General features: G+C 43.7%; 1 protein-coding gene across 4 annotated transcripts in view; it reads left to right on the forward strand.

Annotated features, from left to right (window-relative positions):
- Positions 1–16,778, forward strand: part of NMNAT2 (nicotinamide nucleotide adenylyltransferase 2) — a 210,666-nt gene that overhangs the window by 154,440 nt on the left and 39,448 nt on the right. For all 4 annotated transcript variants that reach the window (XM_082473575.1, XM_082473573.1, XM_082473576.1 and 1 more), the window contains 3 exons: positions 12,101–12,189; positions 12,984–13,051; positions 15,232–15,310. In XM_082473575.1, coding sequence (XP_082329701.1) covers positions 12,101–12,189; positions 12,984–13,051; positions 15,232–15,310 — 236 coding nt within the window. The remainder of the gene's footprint in view (positions 1–12,100; positions 12,190–12,983; positions 13,052–15,231; positions 15,311–16,778) is intronic.

Raw genomic sequence — 16,778 nt, forward strand, 5'->3', positions numbered from 1 at the left:
GTTTTGACGTCAGAGCAATAGTGGCTTCATAAAATGAATTGGAAAGGGTTCCCTTCTTTTCCATTTTTTAGAAGAGACTCTAGAATTTTTTTTAAGTTTGAGTTTTATTAAGGTATAATTGACATATACAATTTTAAGATAAAATGTACATCGTGTTGATTTAAGTATACATTGTCAAAGGATTCCTCTCATGTAGTTAATTAACACATCCGTCACCTCACGTATTTACATTTTTTTGGTGAGAACATTTAAGTTCTACTCTCTTAGCAAATTTAAATTAGATAATACAGTGTTATTGCAATACTGTGATTTATAAGAAATATAGATGTGGTCATTCAGATGTCCACATATACGTTTCTCACGTATATTTGGTCTTTGTGCACAGTTTCTGGCTCACAGCTCCCAAAACCCTTGGAATTTCCTGAGCAATAAGAACAATGGAGGCATCTTTTGTTATAATACTTGGTCTCTTGCCTCAGTTCCTTTCCACCACAACTAGGCTAATGTTGATGAGGTGACTTTTGGAAAGCAACTAAGAGAAGAAGGTAGGAAGTTTCAGCACCACCCTCTGATTTCTGGGGAAGAGGTGGGGATGGAGGTTGAATCAATCACCAATAGCCAATGATTTAATCAATCATGCCTAAATAATGAAGCCTCCATTAAAAACCCGAAAAGCAAGGGGTTTGAAGACCTTCTAGGTTGGGGAACCAGAATGCTTCCACATACCACTGTGCCATGTCCCAAATGCCATGAGACCCCAAACTCCATAAGTACAAAGGCTCCTTTGTTCTGGACCCCACCATATGTATCTCTTCTTCTGGCTATGGATTTGTATCCTTTAATACCCTTTGTAATAAATTGATAATCTGGTAAGTAAACGGGTTTCCTGAGTTCTGTGAGTTGCTCTAGTAAATTAATCAGATAAACGAGGTGGTCGTGGGAGCCTCTGATTTATAGCCAGTTGGTCAGAAATACAGGTAACAACCTGGACTTGTGACTGGCATATGAAGTCTAAGGAGTGGGTCATGGGAAACTCCAGTTTGTAGCCGCTTGGTCGGTCAGAAGCACAGTAACAACCTGAGCTTGGAATTTGTCATCTGAAGGGGAGGAGGCAGTCTTGTAAGACTGAGCCCTTAATCTGTGGGATCCAATGTTCTCTCCAGGTAGATGAGTCAGAATTGGGTTGAATTGTAGGACACCCCACTGGTGTCCAAGAATTGCCTGGTGGTACGGGAAACACACACACACACACACACACACACACACATGCACACACATTGGAACTGGGTGTTAGAATCATTTTACTTATCAATCAATTATAGTCACCATGTTTTACATTAGATCCTTCTGTGGCATTGGTTTTAATTCTTCTTTAAATGTTTGGTGGAATTCTCCAGTAAAACCACATGGGCATTATGCATTTTTATATTCAGAATTTGACTTGATCCTCAAAACAACCTTGGAAAGAAGGCATTTAACAGATATGGAAACTTAACGCTCAGAGAAATTAAGTGACTTACCCAAGATCCAGAAGTCTTATGATCCCAAGTTCAGTGTTGTTTCCACAGTACCACAGTTCCTGAGTTAGAGATCACTAGACTTTTCAAGCATTTAGAATCTCTATGGGAAACAAAGAAAGAGTAATTGTATCTGATCCTTGGCCACTTATGTTTAGCTGGATTCCAGTTTCTTTTTTTTTTTTTTAATAGATCTTTATTGGGGTATAATTGCTTCACAATACTGTGTTAGTTTCTGTTGTAAAACAAAGTGAATCAGCCATATGCATACATATATCCCCATATCCCCTCCCTCTTCAGCCTCCCTCCCACCCTCCCTATCCCACATCTCTAGGTCATCACAAAACACCGAGCTGATCTCCTTGTGCTATGCTGCTGCTTCCCACTAGCTATCTATTTTACATTTGGCAGTGTATATATGTCCATGCCACTCTCTCACTTCGCTCCAGCTTCCCCCTCCCCCACCCCATGTCCTAAGTCCATTCTCTATGTCTGCGTCTTTATTCCTGCCCTGCCACTAGGTTCATCAGTACCATTTTTTTTTTTTTTTAGGATTCCATATATATGTGTCAGCATATGGTATTTGTTTTTCTCTTTCTGACTTACTTCACTCTGTATGACAGACTCTAGGTCCATCTACCTCACTACAAATAATTCAATTTCGTTTCTTTTTATGGCAATATTCCATTGTATATATGTGCCACATCTTCTTTATCCATTCATCTATCGATGGACATTTAGGTTGGTTCCATGTCCTGGCTATTGTAAATAGTGCTGCAATGAATGTTTTGGTACATGTCTCTTTTTGAATTACGGTTTTCTCAGGGTATATGCTCAGTAGTGGGATTGCTGGGTCATACGATAGTTCTATTTTTAGATTTTAAGGAACCTCAATACTGTTCTCCATAGTGATTTTATCAATTTACATTCCCACCAACAGTGCAGGAGGGTTCCTTTTTCTCCACACTTTCCAGCATTTATTGTTTCTAGATTTTTTGATGATGGCCATTCTGACCAGCATGAGGTGATACCTCGTTGTAGTTTTGATTTGCATTTCTCTATTAGTGATGCTGAGCATCTTTTCATGTGCCTCTTGGCCATCTGTACGTCTTCTTTGGTGATATGTCTATTTAGGTCTTCCACCCATTTTTTAGTTGAATTGTTTGTTTTTTTGATATTGAGCTCCATGAGCTGTTTGTATATTTTGGAGATTAACCCTTTGTCAGTTGCTTCATTTGCAAATACTTTCTCCCATTGTCTTTTCATCTTGTTTATGGTTTCCTTTGCTGTGCAAAAGCTTTGAAGTTTAATTAGGTCCCATTTGTTTATTTTTGTTTTTATTTCCATTACTCTAGGAGGTGGGTCAAAAAAGATCTTGCTGTGGTTTATGTCAAAGAGTGCTTTTCCTATGTTTTCCTCTAAAAGCCTTATACTGTCTAGTCTTACATTTAGGTTTTTAATCCATTTGGAGTTTATCTTTGTGTATGGTGTTATATAGTGTTCTAATTTCATTCTTTTATATGTAGCTCTCCAGTTTTCCCAGCATGACTCATTGAAGAAGCTGTCTTTTCTCCATTGTATGGTCTTTCCTCCTTTGTCATAAATTAGGTGACCATATGTGCATGGATTTATCTCTGGGCTTTCTATCCTGTATCATTGATCTATATTTCTGTTTTTGTGCCAGTACCATACTGTCTTGATTACTGTAGCTTTGTAGTATAGTTTGAAGTTGGGGGTCCTGATTCCTCCAGCTCCGTTTTTCTTTCTCAAGATTGCTTTGGCTATTCGGGGTCTTTTGTGTTTCCATACGAATTGTAAAATTTTTTGTTCTAATTCTGTGAAGAATGCCACTGGTAATTTGATAGGGATTGCATTGAATCTGTAGACTGCTTTGGGTAGTATAGTCATTTTCACAATATTGATTCTTCCAATCCAAGAACATGGTATATTTCTCCATCTGTTTATGTCATCTTTGATTTCTTCTATCAGTGTTTTATAGTCTTCTGAGTACAAGTCTTTTGCCTCCTTAGGTAGATTTATTCCTAGGTATTTTATTCTTTTTGTTGCAGTGGTAAATGGGATTGTTTCCTTAATTTCGCTTTCTGATTTTTCGTTGTTAGTGTATAGGAATGCCAGAGATCTCTGTGCAATTAATTTTGTATCCTACAACCTTACCAAATTCATTGATTAGTTCTTGTAGATTTCTGGTGACATATTCAGGATTTTCTATGTATAGTATCATGTCATCTGCAAACAGTGACAGTTTTACTCCTTCTTTTCCAATTTGTATTCGTTTTATTTCTTTTTCTTCTCTGATTGACGTGGCTAGGACTTCCAAGACTATATTGAATAAGAGTAGCGAGATGGACATCCTTGTCTTGTTCCTGATCTTAGTGGAAATGTTTTCAGGTTTTCACCACTGAGTATGATGCTTGCTGTGGGTTTGTCATATATGGCCTTTATTATGTTGAGGTAGTTTCCCTCTGTGCCCATTTTCTGGAGAGTTTTTATCATAAATGGGTGTTGAATTTTGTCAAAAGCTTCTTCTGCTTCTATTGAGATAATCATATGGTTTTTATTCTTCAGTTTGTTAATATGGTGTATCACATTGACTGATTTGTGTATATTGAAGAATCCTTGTATCCCTGGGATAAATCCCACTTGATCATGGTGTATGATCCTTTTAATATGTTGTTGGATTCTGTTTGCTAGTATTTTGTTCAGCATTTTGCATCTATGTTCATCAGTGATATTGGTCTATAGTTTTCTTTTTTTGTGATATCTTTTTCTGGTTTTGGTATCAGGGTGATGGTGGCTTTGTAGAATGAATTTGGGAGTATTCCTCCCTCTGCAATTTTTTGGAAGAGTTTGAGAAGGATCAGTGTTAGCTCTTCTCTAAATGTTTGATAGAATTCGCCTGTGAAGCCATCTGGTCCTGAACTTTTGTTTGTTGGTATATTTAAAATTATGGTTTCAATTTCATTATTTATGATAGGTCTGTTTACATTTTCTTATTATTCCTGGTTCAGTCTTGGAAAATTGTACCTTTCCAAGAATTTGTCCATTTCTTCGTGGTTGTCCATTTTATTGGCATATAGTTGTTTGTAGTACTCTCTTATAATTCTTTGTATTTCTGTGGTGTCAGTTGTGATTTCTCCTTTTTCATTTCTAATTATACGGATTTGCGTCCTCTCCCTTTTTTTTTTTTTGATGAGTCTGGCTAAGGGTTTATCAATTTTGTTTATCTTCTCAAAGAACCAGATTTTAGTTTTATTGATCTTTGCTATTGTTTTCTTCGTTTCTGTTTCATTTATTTCCGCTCTGATCTTTATGATTTCTTTCCTTCTACTGACTTCGGGTTTTCTTTGTTTTTCTTTCTCTAGTTGCTTTAGGTGTAGGGTTAAATTGTTTATTTGAGATTTTTCTTGTTTCTTGAGGTGAGATTGAATTGCTATAAACTTCCCTCTTACTTAGAACTGCTTTTGCTGCGTTCCAGAGGTTTTGGGTCGTCGTGTTTTCGTTGTCATTTGTTTCTATGTATTTTTTTATTTCTTCTTTGATTTCTTCAGTGATCTCTTGGTTATTTAGTAGCACACTGTTTAGCCTCCATGTATTTGTTTTTTACAGTTTTTTTCCTGTAATTGATTTCCAATCTCATAGTGTTGTGGTCAGAAAAGATGCTTGATATGATTTCAATTTTCTTAAATTTTCTGAGGCTTGATTTGTGACCCAAGATGTGATCTATTCTGGAGAATGTTCCATGTGCACTTAAGAAGAAAGTGTATTCTGCCACTTTTGGGTGGAATGTTCTATGAATACCAATTAGATCTATTGGGTCTACTGTGTCATTTAAAGCTTGTGTTTCCTTATTTATTTTCTGTCTGGATGTAAGTGGGATGTTAAAGTCCCCCACTATCATTGTATTACTGTCGATTTCCCCTTTCATGGTTGTTAGCCTTTGCCTTATGTATTGAGGTTCTCCTATGTTGGGTGCATAAACATTTATAATTGTTATATCTTCTTCTTGGATTGATCCTTTGATCATTATGTAGTGTCCTTCCTTATCTCTTGTAACAATCTTTATTTTAAAGTCTATTTTATCTGATATGAGTATTGCTACTCCAGCTTTCTTTTGATTTCCATTTGCATGGAATATCTTTTTCCATCCCTTCACTTTCAGTCTGTATGTGTCCCTAGGTCTGAAGTGGGTCTCTTGTAGACAGCATATATATGGGTCTTGTTTTTGTATCCATTCAGCCAGTCTGTGTCTTTTGGTTGGGGCATTTAATCCATTTACATTCAAGGTTATTATCGATATGTATGTTCCTATTACCATTTTCTTAATTGTTTTGGGTTTGTTTTTGTGGGTCTTTTTCTTCTCTTGTGTCTCCCGCCTAGAGAAGTTTCTTTAGCATTTGTTGTAAAGCTGGTTTGGTGGTGCTGAATTCTCTTAGCTTTTGTTTGTCTGAAAAGCTTTTGACTTCTCCCGTTGAATCTGAATGAGATCCTTGCTGGGTAATCTTGGTTGTAGGTTTTTCTCTTTCATCACTTTAAGTATATCCTGCCACTCCCTTCTGGCCTGCCGAGTTTCCACTGAAAAATCAGCTTACAAACTTATGGGGATTCCTTTGTATGTTATTTTTTGTTTTTTCCCTTGCTGCTTTTAATATCTTTTCTTTGCATTTAATTTTTGTTAGCTTGATTAATATGTGTCTTGGTGTGTTTTTCCTAGTGTTTATCCTGTATGGGACTCTCTGTGCTTCCTGGACTTGGGTGACTATTTCCTTTCCCTTGTTAGGGAAGTTTTCCACTGTAATCTCTTCAAATATTTTCTCAGACCCTTTTTTTTTTCCTCTTGTTTCTCTGGGACCCCTATAATTAGAATCTTGGTGCATTTAATGTTGTCCCAGAGGTCTCTGAGAGTGTCTTCAATTCTTTTCATTCTTTTTCTTTATTCTGCTCCTTGGCAGATATTTCCACCATTTTGTCTTCCAGCTCACTTTTTCATTCTTCTGCCTCAGTTATTCTGTTATTGATTCTTTCTAGTGTATTTTTCATTTCAGTTATTGTGCTGTTCATCTCTGTTTTTTCTTTAGTTCTTCTAGATCTTCTAGAAATGTTAAACATTTCTTGTATTTTCTGAATCCGTACCTCCATTGTATTTCTGAGATTGTGGATCATCTTTACTATCATTACTCTGAATTCTTTTTCAGGTAGATTGCCTAGTTCCTCTTCATATATTTGGTTTTGTAGGTTTTTACCTTGCTCCTTCAACTGTGACATATATTTTGCCATCTAATTTTTTTTTCTTTTTTTTTATGAGTGGAATTGTGTTCCTGTCTTATTGGTTGTTTGGCCTGAGGCTTCCAACACTGCAGTTTGTAGGCTGTTGGGTAGAGCTGGGTCTTGGTGCTGAGATAAGGACCTCCAGGAGACCTCACTCTGAACAATATTCCCTGGTGTCTGAGGTTCTCTGTTAGTCCAGTGGTTTGGACTTGAAGCTCCCACCTCAGGAACTTCAGCCTGACCCCTGGTTCGTGAACCAAGATCCTGCAAGCTGGGCAGGGCGGCAAAAAAAAAAAAAAAAAAAAAAAAGGAGAACAATAACAAAGTAAAAAATAAAATTAGACTAGGAAAGTAACCACTATCTTAGAAAAAATATAAAAATAAAAGTATAAATGAAACAACAACCAGAAGGTAAAACAGAACCACAATAGTAAAAAGGAGGAGGAGAAAAAACAGAAAAAAGGTGGAAAAGGCCTTGGCTGTGGAGGGCGGGGCATAAGCAGGGGTGAGGTTTTGGCAGTGGGTGGGGCCTATGCTTATTAGCCACAGGGCTGGAAAAGGCAGGGGTGGGGTGGGGTAGGGATTAGGCTCAATAGAACAGAAGGGGCCCAGGCATGCCTCCCACCTCTGGTCTCAGAGGGTGGGGGACCCCACCTGGGCGCCCAGCAGGCTTCCTGGGCTCGAGTGGGTGGGACAAATGCCCTCCACTCCTCTCCTGCTCCTCCTGTCCTGGAAGGTTCCTCCCACCTGCCTCTCCTGATCTCTCCCAGCCTCCCTTTTATGCCCCCAGGACCAACCCAGCCCAGAGGGGACCTCTGAGGGCATAGGACCCGGCTAGAGAGAGCCGGGCAGACTTCCCTGGCCAATTGGGCAGTGGAAATGCTGAGCCCCCTCCCCCCTGATCCGAGCCCCTGAGGGTCCCTCCAGGCATGGGAACCCCTCCCCCATCTCAGCCACCCATCAGGGGCGCCGGTCCTGTCCAGACTCCACTTCTCCTCCCCCCTCAGTCCCCCAATGTCCTACCAGTTTGCTTGGGGGTTCTTTCCACCTTCTTGGGCGTTGGGGTCTCCCTCCAGTGTCTGGCAGGCACCCTAGTTGTGGGGAGACATGAACTCTGCATCTTCCCACACCACCATCTTGACTCCTCCAAGATTAAGTCCCTCCAGTTTCTTACTTGCCTGACATTCCATTCAAATTAGAGGATAATAAGGCAACAAGTGAGTTGCAGAATATAAAACCTAGCGCTATTAGTATAGTCATAAAGGTATGGTCTGAAATATTGATGACATGGCATTGCATTGACACATCCAACTGCAAAGCCCCAGAGGCAAAGCAAACAAAATGTCTGGAGAGAGGAGGAAATCCATGGTCCCTGAACATTCTCTGGGAAGTTCTGATGGGTCATCTTCTTCCTTTATCCCTCATCACCTGGCCCAAAACTTCCTGCCAGGAATGATTGTCTCCTTTAAGGTAGGATATTTCACCACCTTCACTATCCCTTCTGTGAGTTTTTCTTCAAGCTCAGAGCATGTCACTCCCCATGTTCAAAAGCCTTCAATGATTCCCTACTATCTATACTTTTCATCTTTATGGTTATTCTCAATGTATGTCTATTGTTCTCAAACTTGAGAGAGCAAAAGAATCACCTGGGGAAACTAATTTTAGAAGTAGACTAAGTCCCAATCCCAGACATTTTGACTCAGTAACTCTGGATGAGGACCTAAAAATGTGCATTTTAATAGCCTCTCCCTGGTAATTCCAATGCAAGTGGTCCACAGAATGCATGTTGACCAAAGAGTGGCATAAAAGTCACATTCCTTGCCTGGCTTTCAGGACCCTTTGAAATTTGATTCCCACTTGCTTAGCCAACAGTACCCCTCCCTCACCCTCACCCCACCCCTACCAGGCCCCCTACAGCCTAACCCTAGTGGTTAAGACTAAACCAGTTGATAAGCATACTTTAAACTGTGCAATTTCTGAATATTTGCTGGAACTCCTCACACTCCTTGGAAAGACAAAATTACCTCTCTTGTCCCTTTTCCCACGTGCCCTAGTATCTCACAGAGTTGTTCAAAATATAGGTTGCCACGCATTACTAGGTTGTGACCAGCTTTTTATTTAAATTTGTAATTACTAGAATAGAATGTACTAGAAAACATTGTAACATTTGTTTCAGTTAATTATACATAAACATACATACGTATGTATTGTGCCAGGATATAAAATGTATTTCTTACTGTGGGTTGTAGTAAAACACCACCACCAACAGCAACAACATTGAAAGCCACAACTATAGCACTCACCCAATTTGCCTCTCATTAGAGCCTTCTGTTTCTCCATTATTGTGAACCTTTGGAGAATAATAAATAAAGCCACTCTTATCCCCCTAGGATCCATCATGGTATTTTGTGCTCAATACATGTTAACTGAATTGATTTGACTGCATGATCACAATCATGACTCTTCTGTGTTTAACTATGTCAGATCAGGAATCCTTTTTTAGGGTGTAGGGTTGGGGCTATTCCTTTCAAAAATTGCTTCTTTGTGAGACAGTGAGATTTGGAGCATTGCCAGGGGAAGTGCCCCCTCATCTTGGCCAGAGGGAAAGGATAACATTTTCCAAGGCAATGAGGTTGCTTGGTGCAACCTATTTCCCTTGGAAATTCTGGAGTGTGGTCTGAGGAATGGAGTGGGTGGCTCTCCGGACGGACATGGCCCAGTGGAAGGAAACCCTAAGGGAAGGTGGCTACTTGAGCCTTCTAGGTATGAGCATTTGTTGAACAAGCATTACTCAATAAACAAGCCACTGTGCTGAGTGCTTAAGAGCCCAAGAAGTCTTTGGCATGGGTGACAGACTGAACTACTTGTGGATTGCTTTTCTTAAGCCTGTACAGTGTGTCAAGTGGCAACAGAACAAGCCAAGGTTGTTTGAATGTAAATCATCTTACACTCTGCTTGCTTCTCACGTGTATGTTAACTGCACATCTCCTTTAGCTGTGCATTTGGGACCTCTTCTCTACAGCAAAGTCCCTGGCTTTGAAGAATTCCGTACAGAAGAGGAGTAAAGACACAAACTTTCAGAAACAATTTCCAGATCATATCCCTTGAACAGGATGCACAGGGAGCTAGTAGGTCAGTAAGTCCAGCAAAGGGGGATGTTGCCAGGGCAGGCATGCTGGATGTGGGGTGGAGCTGAGCTTCAAGTGAAAAGCTTGGGTAAGTGGAGAGTAAAGAGAGGACACTTTTTCTAAGATAAGGAGACGAAGGAAGGTCTGGCTTATTGCAGCAGAGGATCTGTGACAGCCAAAGCCCATATGGAAATGATCCTAAGGAAGACTGGGGTGTAAAGGGCAAAGGGAAGAGAGGAGGGGCTATAGAATTTATTCAGATATCCAAAAGGTTTTGCTACAAGGCCTTCAATTTATTCTTGACCTCAGAATAAGATTTGGAAACTAGTGAAGTAATATCACTCTTTTGAAAAGCAAAGATGACACACGTTATAATGTTAGAAACTGACAACACTGAATGCTGGTGAGGATGTGGAGCAACAGGAACGCTCATTCATTGCTGGTGGGACTGCAAAATTGTACACCCACTTTGGAAGATAGTTAGGCAGTGTCTTACAAAGTTAAACGTACTTTTACCGTATGTTCCAGCAATCACACTCCTTGATATTTACCTGAGTTGAAAATTTATGTCCACTCCAAAACCTGCACATGAATGTTATATCAGCTTTATTCATAATCAGTGAAAACTGGAAGCAACCAAGATGACCTTCCATTAGTGAATGAATAAACAAACTGTGTTACGTCCAGACAATGGACTATTATTCAGCAATAAAAAGAAATGAGTTATCAGGCCAGGAAAAGACATGGAGGAACCTTAAATATGAATTGCTAAGTGAAAGAAGCCAGTCTGAAGAGGCTACATAGTGTGTGATTCCAACTATTTGGCATTTTGAAAAAGACAAAACCATAGAGATAGTAAAAAGATCAGTGGTTACCAGCGGTTGGAAGGAGGGAGAGAGATGAATAGGTAGAGAGCACAGTGGATTTTGAGCGTGGAGAAACTATTCTCTGTGAAACCAATGTGGACACATGTCATTATGTATTTGTCAAAACCCGCAAAAGCATACAACACAAAGAGTGAATCTCAATGTAAACTATGTCCTATAGTTAATAACAATGTGTCAGTACGGGCCTATCAAATGTAACTATTATACCCCACTAATGCAAGATAGTAATAACAATGGAAATGGGGTGCGTGGGGGGGGAGGTCGGAAGATGGGGGGACTGAATACATAGAACTCTGTGTACTATCTGCTTAATTATTCTGTAAATCTAAAACTGTGCTTAAAAAAAATAAAGTTTATTAATTACTTTTTTAAAAAAACTTTAAGAGATTTCACATCGAAAGAAAAAAAAGAGGCAAATGTGGTGAGGATTAAAATTTTTAAGAGAGCCAGCAGGATGATCCTGGAAGCTTGCTTGTAAACTACACAGCCAGTTTTGCTACCCAAGCCCCTGTTCCCTTACAGAATCCCTCACCTACACAGTAAATCCACGCCACCTTCCCTCAGCTGTAGTAGCTCAGGACCTGCTGGATTTGTACAACGAACCGCCTTGGAAGAAAGACAGAACCAAAATCTTCATCACTTCTTAGTTTGCTAAATTGTCTCATGAAAATGAAATTGGGCTTGTCTGGTAAATTTGAAAAAGCAACATCATGACTTTTTTTCAGCAGAAAAAAAAGGCTTTTCTCTGGCCGAACTTTTCTCAACCAACTGTAATGTTGGTTTTCTGGTCTGATTGTTAATTCTCCCTAATTATGTAGAAGGCCCTTTAAATTTGTTTTGGTGATTTTCCTCTTCTGAGTAACTCCATGAGGCAGTCAGCCCACCTTTCATATTATAAGAAGGCTTCTTCTTTTTTCTTTTTAGAAAATGACTCCTTCACTTCGGAATAATTTCTGCTTGTGATCATAATGGTTAATTCCAATCAGTTGCTCTGTTGGTTTTGAGTGAGGTGCTTGTTTTAAATCTCTCTAAGCTAGGCCAGCACTGGACCTTTAAACCTGGATTAATCCCCTTGACTTCTAAATCCTTTTGCTTTGGGGGCTGAAATCTGGTTCCATAACCTTTTGAATCACCAATGTTTGCTTTGAAAGTTGGCACTTTCTATTTAAATGGCAAGAAAGATGGGAAATAAGCGTTACAGAGCTGAACGTATTGATTTCAATGATCACCTCTAATCCACACCTTTCCTCTTTATAATGTGAGGTTTTCTTCTCTTAATTAGAAAGAGCCAGAGATTATCTACACAAAACTGGAAGGTTTATTGTCATTGGTGGGATTGTGTCTCCTGTCCACGACTCCTATGGAAAACAGGTGGGTTCCTCCTTTGCCCCTCTCCTCCCTAACCCCCCTTCCTGACCCGATGGTTCCTCTGATGTAAAGCTGCTCCGCTGCCATCTCTGCCATCTACGATTCCTGGAAACGCAAAACACCCATTAGCAGGTGTCCTGCTTCCCATCTCTGGACCACAGTCAGACCTGAGTGAATGGGGGTTGGGCAGCAGCTGGGAGGAACAGCTGCCTGCGACCAGGCCCAGTCAGAACTCATCCATGCCGTGTGACTCGGCACGGATGCCAAACTGGGGGCTGGTAATGGGCTGGGCAATCTTTCCTGGGATTTTAGGAGAAAAAGGCCTATGCCTCCCATAATCTGATTTAAAATTCATTTCCCTGCCCCTCCCTCCCTCCCTGCCACACATCCCAGAAAATCTAGAAGCTCTCCCAGACCTCAATCTCCTCCCCCAGATACAACTTGGTGGGCTCTGGGGAGGTGACCCAGCCAGATGGAGCCGGGAAGCAAGGCAACACTCACCACGTCAAGTCTCCTCTCTGTGCTGGGTACACACTGGCTTCTTCGTCAGTGGAGGCTCAACTCTGACTCTGATGGGGGAGGAGAGTATACTGCACACACCGTCCATTCTTCCTCTCCCGCCCACCCCGCCACTGTACGCTTGTGTGTGGCAGGGGGACGTGTGGAGGGGTCACACCTGCATTCTCTGTCGGCACGGAAGAATGCTGCGCTTTTATAACGGGCTGGCTTGGGCTGGAGCCTTAGGGCGTCTGTGGGGACCAGAGGAGCCTCCCAACAAGTGCTCTGTTGCTTCCCAGGGCCTCGTGTCGAGCCGGCACCGTCTCGTCATGTGTCAGCTGGCCGTCCAGAATTCCGACTGGATCAGGTAGGGCTGGCCTGATGATGCCAGAGGTGGGTGGCCCAGGGACACCCTGGGAATGGGCGGAAAAAAGGAAGAGTCCCCACAGGAGTGGGCAGGCCAGGGGAGAGAGTAACCCCATGCAGGCGATAATTACGTCAGCGTTCGGGGGTGGCCTGATGACTTTGTTTTTTAACCAAGCTATACAGCCTGGGGAACTGAAGAGGGAGCTTTTGGTGTTTCATCTGCTCTGGCACGTTTGGATTCAGGAGTATGCTCGGAGCTTCCACAAACATCACTGGGGTTGGGGTGAGGCAGGGCCAGAGAAGCCGAGATGCCTCTCCACTTCCATCCGTACTCACTTCTATGAGCTGTCACCACCTTTCAGGGAAGGTCCCCCGGCTTTGGCTATTTTCCATTCCTGTTCAGGCTTCCTAGGGCCCCGCGATGACAGTGGGACAGAGGGGCGGGACGGAGTGGGGGGGGCAGGTCCAAGCGCTCACGGCCTTTCCCGCAGACGGTCCCTGCGCAGTCCTAAGATGGGAGACACCGTTATCCATCGTGCTTGCAGTGTAATTAAAGCAAACCTCCACGAATTATGCTAATTATGTCCCCCAAAGCTCCTACAGTTATAATTTGCATGAGAAGATGACTTTTTTAAAAAAAATAACGATACACCATTTGTATTGTGATTTCCCCCAGTGGAAAAATAAGCAGCACCTAGAGGTTTCCAGGAAAGGAGAGAAATGAAGGGCCGCTGACCTCAGAATGAGGGATGCAGAGTTAGCGGAGAAGAGATGGGGCAAGTGGAAATGGGAGCAGTGAAGAAAAGCGACAATAATAATTAAATAGTGATCCGTGCCATTTGTGCGCAGTGATTTGTGTGAGAAGTGCATGCCCTTTACAGACTTTCTCACCGCCCCCCACCCCCGCCCCGAGACGGAGGTGAGGTTGGGAGACAGCTCAGGAGAAGTCAAGGAGTTTGAGAGGGAACAGCACATCTGTGGTCAAGTCAGGGTAGAGACGGAGCCTCTTAGCACGGCACCTCATGATCTCAGGGGAAAATGGGGTCCAGTGGGGGAAATACTGAACAGGAGACTGTTACTGCTTGTATGTGATTAGAAGATTCTGAAATAACTCCCTCATTCATTCAACAAATATTCACTGAGCACTTACTGCCTGCCCTGCACTGCTCCAGGCACTGGGGAAATCAGAGTTCCGCGAACTGAGGTCACCAGAGAGGCTTGGAGCTAGCTCGAGACATGGGGCGTGGGTGCACAGAGTCCCTGGACATGGGGGAGCCTGTTTAGCCAGGTCAGGTGTCTGCCCATCTCAGGGGGGACGGTGGTCGGGGATCTGGGGGCTCAGGGCAAGCTGGGTCGCTCAGCGTTTTCAGTTCATGAGATCTCATCTCTGGGAACCTTAGGTGTGCTGTGAGGTGGGGCTAGGGAGGGAATGCTCAACTGCTAAGGACGCGTTTGAGGAACGTCCCAATGTAGCAGCTCGTTAAGTTGGTAATTAAGCCCAAGCGCTGCATCCGTCAGGGGTTGGATCCCTGCTCACTTCACATCCCGTGGGCAGCAGGGGTTGGCCAGTCTGCGGGGCTGTGCCTTCCGGCCTGGCTGCCGTGCCCACCTGCATGCCCACAGGGCACCCCGCTGCACAGGGAGTCAGACGTGGGCAGATTCCCCAGTTCGGGTAACTGCAGTCGCCACTTGATGGGGGCCTGGCTCATTTCATTCTTATCACAGTCCTATAAGGTCCAGAGGAGAATTCCCATTTTGCAGGTAAGACTAAGAGCAAGACACTATACTAAGCACTTTGCATAGAAAACTCATTGACCCCTTCTAATAACCCCGCAAGAGAGCTATTATTGTTATTCCCATTTTACAGATGGGAAAGTGAGCACCAAAAAAATCACATAACTTTCCCAAAGCCCCACAGTTGGGAAGGTCTGGTGCTGATATTAAACCTGGCCAGACCAATACCAGCAACTGTTCATGTAAGCCTGTGTCAAACTCCTCTCATTTTACAGTGGGGAAACTGAGGCTCAGGAAGGTGTTTCAAGCCCATGTTTTACCTGATTCGAGGTCTAAGTACATGGTATGACCAGGTCTGCTAAGCTTTTTGAGCCATGTCATTGGAAGGAACCAATAAGCAAAGAGTGTGAGAATGGACACCAAGGGAAACATCTTTCCTATTGTCAGGGTGGACCCGTGGGAGTGCTATCAGGACACCTGGCAGACAACCTGCAGCGTCCTCGAACACCATCGGGACCTCATGAAGGTAAGCTGGGCCAGGCTCAGGGTTGGGTGGACCCCGGAAGCCGGGCAGGCCAGGGAAAGGATGCTGCCGGCCTATGACCTGGTCGTTTCCTGCTTCTCCGCCAGCGGTGGGGGAGACCAGGCTCCGAGCAGCAGCAAGGAGGGCAGTGAATTAGGGACCCAGAGCAGCACCAGAGGCTGCTTCCTGCCTTGTCCCCCTCCTCGATATGACTTGGGGCAGTTTTCATCTTCTGGCAGTAAGTTCAAGGTGGGATTCAGGAGACCACAGCTGGAAAACTTCGGAAAGTGAGGAGAGAAGGGGAAGCGAGCAAAGAAAGGAGGAGAGAGGGGCGCTGGGCGGAGTTACAAGCAGCCGGGTCCTCCTGCTACACCTCCTGGAGACCCATTGGTCCTCTTACCCCAGCGTAGGCTGCCGTGACTGCCGTACTTCATACCCGCAGGCGGCGTACTGTCATGCACACTCATTCCTCCTCACAAGAGTCCACGGGCAGACGGTGTTCTCATCTCTGTTTTATTTGTGGGTGAAAGGAAGCACAGAGAGGTGAACCAGGGTATCTGCGGACACACAGTGACTGCCTAGTCCACGCAGATGGCTGCCCAGGGCTTGTGGCCGTGCGCAGTGACGAGGACCTGGTTGCTAGGTAAGCACGGGTTCCTCACCCGCCAGCAGCACCGGTCAGCGTGTGCAGAAAGCGCCCTTCACAGATCAACAGCAACCCATCGACTCCCACCGTGCGGGGGAGAAAAGCGGTGCCATCAATAGCAAGAAGCCTGACCCACCGAGACGAGACGCAATCCATCCTCCTTGCCTCCACTGACCCGGATACACAGCCCTCCCCAGCCCCAAACAAGGATCAGAATGGCATCGTCCTGGCACAGGGGGCGCCTCCATCGCATCTGTGTTTGCTGTCAGAGGGGCCTTTCAGAATCTTCTCCTTGGGGAGCCGCCAGCAGCCCCAATCCCCCCCACTCTCCACCTGCTTTATTTGAACAGATGTGGACTTCTGGGGCTCCAGACCATCCAGGAAGCCAAGAGCAAGAGAAGTGGAGAGGACGAGTTGGCTGTTGCTTCGTCTAATAAGCTTTTCCCCCATGGAATTGAAGAAAACCCATCTCCTCTCTTTCTGCTTTCAGAACCCTTCACACACATCCCGAGTCTTTCCTGGTCCCTTTGGAAGGACTCTGACGTAGGGTGGCCCTGACTTGCTCCTCTGGGCTTGTCTCAACAACGGCAGTAATAAAAGACATCCCATCTTACTGTATAAGGATGTATCCGTCAGGAGAGGCTAAGATTCGCAGACATCCTTTGAATCTCAGTGGCTTCACACTGGGGGCCTGTGATCCTTCTGGTCACCCAGGAGCCTCAGGCTGCGTGACGGAAGGGAGGAATCAGGGACCCTGCGGGCACGCCAGAGCCCTGGCTCTACCAGCCAGAAAGCCTGGCTGCTCTTTTGCTGTCTAAATGTCTG

This window comes from Balaenoptera physalus (genome assembly GCF_965194825.1).
Source record: "Balaenoptera physalus genome assembly, chromosome: 1".
NCBI classification, from domain to species: domain Eukaryota; kingdom Metazoa; phylum Chordata; class Mammalia; order Artiodactyla; family Balaenopteridae; genus Balaenoptera; species Balaenoptera physalus.